General features: G+C 42.8%; 1 protein-coding gene across 1 annotated transcript; it reads right to left on the bottom strand.

Annotated features, from left to right (window-relative positions):
- Positions 1-918: 918 nt before the first annotated feature.
- LOC128857402 (serine-rich adhesin for platelets) lies at positions 919-8,731 on the bottom strand. The gene is made up of 8 exons (XM_054093150.1): positions 8,467-8,731; positions 8,230-8,394; positions 7,929-8,166; positions 7,521-7,869; positions 7,178-7,454; positions 6,604-7,115; positions 1,636-6,542; positions 919-1,576 (listed from the first exon to the last, which is right to left on the bottom strand). The coding sequence occupies exons 1-8, from the start codon at positions 8,510-8,512 to the stop codon at positions 1,408-1,410; spliced, it is 6,663 nt and encodes a 2,220-aa protein (XP_053949125.1). The 5' UTR covers positions 8,513-8,731; the 3' UTR covers positions 919-1,407.
- Positions 8,732-9,272: the final 541 nt, after the last annotated feature.

Below are 9,272 nucleotides of genomic sequence, written 5' to 3'. Positions count from 1 at the left end.
AGATGAGTCGATTTAAGGGGGCATGTGAAAAGGTGGTTAGTGTCGTGCGGGGTGCCTTCACATGCCCGACATATTATATGTTTGGTATGTCGGGGTCGATTCTGGATAAGTACGAGTTTAACCTGCTACAATATCCAGAACGTAATTGTGCCAGTGCTACACGTGTCTCACGAGGAAGCTGGAGCTCTTCATCTGCTATAGGTGGTGGTTGGACTCCGATTACGGCATTCACAGGACGGGAGCTTAAGAAGGTGGTGACGGACTCCCGGTGAATGTCGTTTATTGACTGTCTAAACACTGTCAGGTCCAGTAGATTACGGGCAGTTTTGTCCTGGATTTCGTCAGCGTAGTTTAAGAGATGTCTCCTGAGGTGTCTGGGAGGCGGCTCAGGCTCAAGCAGGTGTCTGCTGGGGTAACATCCCAGCAGGAATTGCTTGCTGAGCAGTTTGTTATGCTCCATTACTGGAAGCATTTGTTCCTCGTTGTATAGGTGTTGAACCTGGGACATCAGGAGGCACCCGGTTGCTGTCCGAATGACAGTACTTTGGCATGTCTGTAGCTTTATCCACTACGTGTTACTAGTTCCAGGCGACCAGACAGGCGGTGCATAGTTCAGAGCCGGCCGACCAATTACCTTAAATGTCGATAGCAACAGTTCTTTGTCTTTGTCCCAAGTGCTGCCAGCAAGCGATTTGAGGACCTTGTTGCGGTTTTGGACTTTAGTGGCAATTGGGGTTGTGTGCGCTGAGAAGGAGAGCAAACTGTCGAAGGTTACACATAAAATAATGGGGTTGTTTACCCTCTCTAGTGAACGGCGTACGATAAACTATTTATATTCACTTTCCAAAAGGCAAAGTTCCTATTTAAAGCTGCTCCAAGGACCTCCGATATCGATTGAAAAAAGCAACGATCGTCTGCTAATGCCATCTAGCCGTGTTCAGCTTTACATTACATATTGAATAAATTTATTCACGTGTATTCATTTATTTTGCATGCTTTTCACGAGTTTACTCGGATTTGTTTAAAGCAAAAAAAAAAAACGTGTCCTCAATAAGAACTAAAATTAAATATAATTCTAAGCGACCTCATTTTAAGCTTATAAATTATTTTGCATTATTTTTTACATCGAAGTTCATTTGTTCTGACAAACATAAGAGATTATACAATACATGATACATTTCTCACAGGAAACGAATAGACGAATAGTAAATACGAATGGGGATTGTTGCCTCATAGTCACAGTATACTTAAAATCTATAAATAATTAAGTAATTAAGTAGGTAAGTTACATATTATTGCGTTATAATCCCTTACATACACACATATGGTCATTTATGCGCACACTATTAGCATGTATCAAATTTTATTAAAATTTAAGTTTCAGAATGTACTCAGTCGCGAAATCCGTTAATTTGCACTGCCATGCAAATGCGAAAGTAGCGATTCAATGTCGTCCATTTGCAGAACTTCTGTTTGACCAGCTGTACTATTTGCTGTTGTTTTTGTTGATAACGGCGTTGTGGAAGCCTTAGTCAACGCTTTGCTGGAAGCGGCAGCGGTATTCATTGTTACTTTTCTGCAAATTAATTTGATAGAAAAAAAAAACAAGAGTGAAATTCGAATATTTCCACTTACGATATTAGCTTTTTGGATTCTTGTGTACTGCTGGTGGCTGGTGCAGAAGTGGGCGTGGAAGTCGCTACCGGTTTAGCCTCCCTTGAACCGGCATTGGCATTATTAGCACTGCGACTGCTGCTAACAGTTGTCATGCTCGCCGTCGTCGAGGTACTGGTACTTGCCAGCGTGGTTGTCGTGCTATGTACTACCCCCACAGTGGGTACATTATCCAGATCACTACCGCACGTATTTATACGCACTTTGCGTTTTTTTGGTATATTTCGAATTTGCTGCGTTGCGGGGGATGCGTGGAATAGCATTAGCTCATCTGTGATGCGCCAAATGTGTTTCTCATCTTCATCGAAAGCAACTACCATTTTGAAATTCGAAAAGTCTCGCCGTGGCAACGGATCCCGGGGTGGCCCATCAGGCCCAGCATAGGTGAGAGATATGTAGCGAACTGGATCCTCATCAGTAACAGTGGTCAGCTCACAACCTTCTAAGGGATCGTCCTCTGAGCTTTCAGTTGTTTTAGTGCCCACATTTGTGGTTGTTGATGTTGGCGTTGCAGTGCGTGTTGACGAAGCCGTTTCAGCAAGTTCCGTTTTGCGTGCGTTCTCTTGCTGTTCGTTCTCTTTCCTCACCACTTCTTTCTCAGTTGATTTTTTCTGAGCTTCAATTTTCTTTTCGCCAACTTTTTCATCATTCAACTTTGGTCTGTCAGCTGTTAGAGTTTTTAGCATCCCTTGGCTTTCTGGTTCAGTTGGTTTATCCATTGGGGCATCGGTAACGCTTTTGCCGCTCTCTGTGGCTCTAGTTTTGAGTTTCTGCATATCATCCTTTTTAACGGCAACAGTTTTTTCTACTTTGTCAGTAATTTGAGTTTTCTCCGTTGCCGCTGTTATTTCTGTCGGCAAAGGAATTTGTGATTTAAGCAGCTTTGCATCTTTTGCTTTTGTCGCTTCATTTCCTTCGGTAACTTCGTTAACTATTGGAACATCTGAAGGTTTATGCTGTTCTACATCTTTGGCCAAAGGCTCCCTGGACAATGCTTTGTGTGTTTTAACCACCTGTTTTTGTTTTTCTTCCTTAATTCTATCTGCGCCCTTTTTCTTTTGTAGTTTTTCCTCCTTAGCGTTCGCACCGTGATCCTGCTTATCCGGCTTAGTCTCTTCAGCGCGCATTTTTTCTGGCACTGCATCTGTTTTCGTGTCTTCTACACTTGGGGCTTTGGGTGTGTCCTTCTGCGCAAGCTGAGCTTGCGCGTCGTCCAATCTAACTGATTTCGATTCATCTTTTCGTGTCGCGTTTTTACCTTTCGTTATTCTTTTCCGCACAGGTGTGACTTTAATGCACGCAGCCAGCAACTTCTTAGCAGTAGGTGCCCTCGTCTTCACAGTTTTCGTTGTTTTCAAAGGTTTAGTTTGAACTTCTTTATCATCGTCTACGTCTTTGCTCTTTGCTTTAGCGTTTTTGTTGCCTTGAAAACGCGGCGAAACGCGCAGCTTACTGCCCTTAACGGTAGCCGTGCCAATTGGTGTTTTAATTTTAATTTTGGGCACCGGACTAACGCTGGCGTCCTTTTCACTTTCATTGTCTTCGTCTGTACTTTTCGCTGCCATTTTAAGTGGCGATTTCGCATCCTCGATCTGACCGACTTCCTCAACTACATCGGTCGCAAGTGTACCCTTGAAGCCAAGTGGCTTGCGCACAATTTTTTTGCGTCCAATGCAGGATGAACGCGCAGATTTTACAGCCGGCAACGCTTCAATTTGCACACATTGCCTTTGCTTGGCTTTCACTTTCGAAATACATTTTTTTAACGGTAATCGCTCAGTTTTCTCGGTTATTTCAAACGTTGTAGTTGTGGGTTTTGTAGGGCTGGAGAAAAGCGTAGAGGTGGCGTTGTCATCAACAGCGCTCAATGGCGGCGTTACAACAGCAGTTGCCCGGGTCTTGGACTCGTCTGCGGCGACTTGTTGAGGTTTTCTCGCGGACAACTCAAGCGCAGTCAGCATTTCAACTGTTCGCTTTTCCGCCACCACTGGCTTAGCGGTCTTTGGTTCCGATTTTGTTGATACTGTCATCGACGTAGATGCCTTTGTTGGTTGACACTTAGTTTTCTCCCGCATCGCTGCAATCTTCCGTGTTGCACTCAGCGCTGCTGTAATACCACTTGACGTTGTTGACGGCAGATTCAATTGCTTTGCTCGTTGCTGATTTGAGTCTTTCTTTAGTTTCTCCATCATACGTTCGCGCTTCTGCTGAAGATCATCCTCCAATCGATTCCGTTTCTCAGCAGATTTCAATGGAACGGTAACTTTAATTTTTGTCGCTATCGCTTGTTCTTGGGCGTCGGCAGTAGCCTGGTTGTCAACTTTACTCGGTGTCAGCCAACTGCGTACAGGATAGCGTACTTCACCATCATTGCTCACCAACTGTGAATTCTCCTCCTCTGTTACGGCCAGTTTCTGCCATTCCTCATCCTCCGTGCTGCTTATGGAAGAAAGATTATCGAGTGATAGTTTTAAGTCATCAGTCGTTTCTTTCTGTTCTTCGTCATTTTCTACACCGTCCCCATTATGTGATGTTGTATTCGAATTTGACGACGAGCTCGAGCTGGTTGATGAACTGTCCGATGACGACGAGGACGAACTGGAAAATGTGGTCGATGAGCTGGACGACTCCTCTTCGGCACATATTTCAGGCAACTCGGAAACGAGTGTGTAATGTGGATCGACATTTAAGGGCGCTGCGCCGCCTTCGCCATTATCCATATTTTCAGCACCAAATGATTTAACTCGCTTCAGTACAATCGGTTCCACTCTTAGCTTCTCAGCGGGTATTTCCACGCAAATGGCCGCTTCCTGTTGCTCCGTGTCCAGTTCCGGCGAGCGTCTTTGCTCTTCAAATAGTGCATTTTTAACCTCTGTTGCATTGGAGTGCTGTTCCAGTTTCTTTGCATTTTCCTCCTCTTCTTGCTTCTGCTTTTGCGCTGAATCTCGCAAAAGCTTATCAAATTTACGATCCAAGTCATCTGATTCATCAGGCTTGTAATACGAACCACCAGAAGAATAATCTGTAGCGGGGGCATTAGTGCGTGGTGTTACATCCGAACCGAATGGTGTGAAACGAAACCCTGGTGTTATAGCGCTTAATTGTGGAGTTTCTAGCTCACTTTTGGTCAAGGAACCAAAAAGATATGACGTTGAAAGTGGCACATCTGCTAGCTTCGATGCAGGCGTGTCTAAAGAGAGCGCAGGAATACCGGGAGTCGGTGGCACCTCACCCAACGTAGAAGGCACCTTAAAGGGTGTCTCTAGCAGACACGCAATATTGGCAGTGCGTCGATCCCGCTCATGTTCCAAGCGTTCCTTAGTCTCATGCTCATCTGCTCGCTTAATGGACGTTTTGACTGTTGTATTATCGACTGCATCATTGGCTGAAGTTCTGGTCAAATTTGCGGTGGCGTGCTCCGAGCGATCGCTCTTCGTTTTCATTAAAGCTTCGCGCTTATCTTTTTGCGGTGTGGGAATTTTAATATTGAACTCCATTGATTTATCCTTACTCGCGCGCTTTTTTTCTTGGCCGTTCTTTGATTGTACTGCTTTTTCTTTCACCTTAATTTCGGGTTGAGTCACATGATCACCTTCATTACTTGTTTTTGTGCAGTCTTCGTTGTCACTGGCAACCACACTCTCTTCCTTGTTTTTCTCGAATTCCAACTTAGCAAGCGCCGCCTTTTTGCGCATACGTTTTGACAGAACATTTTTCTTGCGTCGCATGCTACGCCTTTTTTCTGGCGTATTTTTCCTTCGGCGCGCTGTCCTGGGGATCGCGGCAAAGTGTTCGGCATTCAGTTGCCGCAAGCGAGAGTCGAGATCACTGGTACTGGCTTTGCGCAAACGCACCCATTCCTCCATCATCTTATCTTCATTAAATTTTGTTTGTCTCTGCTCTTTAGCTAAATGCTCTCCCTCAGTTACTTTCTCTTTTGTTTCATTTTCCTCTAATTGGATTATTGAATTTGGCTTGTCTTTGTCATCAGAGGCTTTTGAAAGTCGGCGCTTGCATGCCCTTACTGCCGTTCTACGTATCTGTTTGCGCTTTGGCGTGTCTGGATGATCATTGACCGTCGAGTTGGTATTACTCTCAGTCTTTGACATGTTATCCATTACAGAAGCTCCTTTATTTTCTTTTAGGGACAATTCAGTTTTAATAATGGTTTGGTTGCTGCTCTCCTCGTTGACAAACAAAGGGGGCACACTACAGCTGTTGCTGCTCTCGCTTGCGCTCACATCGACTGAGCCCTCTAAACGGGGCAGTATTTCCACATTTTTTATTATTGGTTTATCTGGTACTCTTGCAGCGTTAGTCAATTCTTCTTCATCCCCTGCGTTCGATTTAGGAAGTACAGTACCGCCTCGTAGCACATTGCGACGCAACGAACTAGAAAAATTTGTTTCTATTTTTGGTGAAAATGAAAGCGTGCGAACATGCGACGTACGCTTGCGCGGAGTCGAAAGGCTCTTAAACGCTTTTGTGTTAATTATACCACTGGTGGAAGGCGTCTCTCCGTCCGCATTTGAATGCACATTTGCCGAAGTGGGTGTTGGCCCTTCCTTGGATTTCTTGCAGACAGTGCGCGACTGTTGTTCGGTTAGTAGGTGTTGCTCTTCTATGGCCGTTGCTTTCTGCGCGCTTGTAACAATGACAGAGTTCGGTGGTAGCTGACCTGCTGAAACTACAATGGGCTCTGGTAAAGGAATTTCAATACGGGAGCTATCCAAGTTGCAGATATTGTCCGACTGAAGCTGTTGCGTTACCGCCTCATTGTTACAGAGAAACGGAAAATTGGCCAGCAAACCCTCGTCGGTTAAGAATACCGGAATAGTTAACTGGCCAGTGTTGGTATCCAAAAAAACCTGTCCAAAATGTAGTAAAGTAATTTAATCACATTTAAATTTGTAATTAACATTTAAATACCGTTTCATCTGTCACCTCGACTCCACTATTCAATTGGCTAAACAAATTATCAGCAGTGGTATTGCCAATACCCTGGTCAGAAGGAGGTAGGTGCTTTTGGGCACTATCATTGGGATTCAAAACTATCAGCTTCGATATGGAAAAATTCGGATCGATCACCGAACCAAAAGCATTATTCGTCGCAAGCGAGGAAATCACTTGTGATTCACCGGCACCGCTGCCAGCGCTCAATGACGAGCTAGCTGCTGCAACAGCAGTGCGTATAATAAGCGGCGTACGTGGAGCTGTAGTTGGACCTGCGATGTCATTCGATACAGCAGATAAACAGGGTATAGCCAGCTGTTGATGGTGTTGTTGCGGCTGCTGATGCACAAGCGTAAACTGTTGTTGTTGTCCAACCATAGCAGTTTGTTGTTGTTGTCCAGTTGATGCTTGAAGTAGAGCTTGTGGCAGCGCATTGCTATCGATATTGCATTGTACACCTGCTGAAGCAATGCTCGGTTGCATGGATGCTGTAACACACACAATATTACACATAAGAATGTTGTGTTACATAAATTGATTTCGTGCTTACCACCAACAACATTTTCGACAATTGCATCAAAGGCGGGATCTTTCTCAGTGGCCTTCAATATGTCCTTTACCATTTGATCTAACATTTCATTGGAATTAATAATTTGTTGCTCCTCCGTTAATGGAGCAGCGTTTGTTGTTGCGCTAGCAGATGCGGTATTGATGTTGGCTAATACTGTTTGTGATTCATTGTTTGTAGAATTGTTGAGAGCTTGATTGATGTTATCCACTAATTTCATTCGGAAATGTGGATTATCCAGTATGGCTTGAGACAATTCCTATGAAAGCGAACAATAAAAATGTAGTAACTTTTCTAACTGTATACGAGCATTTATGGATGTTACCGGAACAGATGGCGTTAGAAATTTTCCTTTGATCGAAAGTTGTTTTGGTGTTGATTCTTTGGTCGGGTTTTCCATTTGTGAAAGATCTGAGTCATTATCCAACTGCTCATTGGCATCCTCATCCTCGACTTCATTGCCCTCTTCATCGGAACTCTCTTGCTCGATTTCATCGTCCGTCTGTGTTTGCTCGTCTGCTGTTGAGGTTATATGAATAAGACGTTTTCTCTTCAAATTAAGCTGCTTCGCACTGAGGTAGCAAAAAGGTTCGAGGATACGGCGCTTTTTCACAGATTTGCTTGCCAATGCGACTGAACTTTTTTGCTCATCGGGAGAGTATACCATTGATGCACTAAATAAATAATAAAATTGTATACAACTTGTAACATTGCTTGTTGTTTTAACACCAACCGTTTTCTTTTTCGTTTGATGTGCTTTTTAGCAGTATTCTCTTTATCCGAGTGTAAGCTAGTGGTGGCCACTGAACTATGCTTAGCATCGCTTTGTTTTAGTGTGGCATTTTCACTTTGATCGAATTTTAGAAATGATTCCAATGCGCGTTCTAGCAGAAATTTAACTTTTTCCGACAATTTGCTTTCAAACAACTGCAAGCGCAGACTGTCTGGCAACGAAGTCACAACTCGATCGACTGCAACAAACATCATTCAATAAATAAAAAATATTTATATGAATTTGTTAAGACTGTTCTTACCAGTGCGCGAAATATTTACATATTCGCATATTATATCTTCCAAGTCTGGACAGAAGCTGTGTGGTATAAAACCTTTTTTATACGCTGAAAATTCCTGCTTCAGATGTGGCGAAGTTTTACAAAACAATCGGGATGTGCGCTCCAAATTCTGTCGTTTCAAATAGCCTAGCACAGAATAAAGGGAAATAATTGTGAGCACTTTCTAAGCCGCCCAATTGGCAAATCCATGAAACTTACCTAGCACAAGCCGTGCAATATCCGAGTGTAACACAACAGCGTCCATTTTGGTTGAATTTGTTTCTCTTCTCACACGCAAAGCATTTTTAGCAGATAAACGCCTGTAATATAGTATTATTCAACCGGTTCTTTCTATGTTTTATAGTATTTATGCGGCTGAAAGTATGTTGTTCTGAAATAAATATTTTCAAGAACGTAAAAAATAGCCGAAACGCGTTAGCTTATTGCAGAAAGGACGCACGCAGAATTATTTTTTGTTTGCAGTATTGCCAGACAGCTAGAAAAGTTGTTTGTCATTTTTTAAATCTTATGAAGGCGAATTTATTACAGGTGACAGCAAACACATATAAGTAAAACCCTACATGTATTTGTTGTTGCGTTTGGTGCAAGCATCATGTCAAAATTAGCAAGCAAATGTAAACATACGAATGTAAACATACCAATACATACAAACAAAGCATATCATGACGTAAGCCATACCTACCATACCTAAAACATATATATAAAAGCAAAAATAATTGACGCGCACACTTCTGTTAAGTTTTACACCGAGCTCCTTCTTCTATTTGCTGCGTGCGTCTTGATGTTGTTACACAAACAGAGGAACCTACAGTTTTAAGCCGACTCCGAACGGCAAATGATTTTTTACGAGTTGATTTTTCATGGCAGAAATACTATTAGAAAAAACTTTAACAAATAAAGTAAATGATTAGAAAACAAAAGATATCCGCTAGTACCAAGTAATTATTTATTTATTATTAAACAAACGCCAATCGGTAATATACATACAAATAAAAAAGAGAGTA

This window comes from Anastrepha ludens, chromosome 3 (assembly GCF_028408465.1).
Source record: "Anastrepha ludens isolate Willacy chromosome 3, idAnaLude1.1, whole genome shotgun sequence".
In the NCBI taxonomy this organism is placed as follows: domain Eukaryota; kingdom Metazoa; phylum Arthropoda; class Insecta; order Diptera; family Tephritidae; genus Anastrepha; species Anastrepha ludens.
This window is presented reverse-complemented; position numbering and strand designations above follow the sequence as displayed.

Coding starts and splice junctions, on each gene's coding strand:
- LOC128857402 (XM_054093150.1), bottom strand. CDS start 8,512: ATGGACGCTGTTGTGTTACACTCGGATATTGCACGGCTTGTGCTAG. Junction 8,395..8,466: donor TATTGCACGGCTTGTGCTAG/GTAAGTTTCATG, acceptor ATTCTGTGCTAG/GCTATTTGAAACGACAGAAT. Junction 8,167..8,229: donor TGTAAATATTTCGCGCACTG/GTAAGAACAGTC, acceptor TGTTTGTTGCAG/TCGATCGAGTTGTGACTTCG.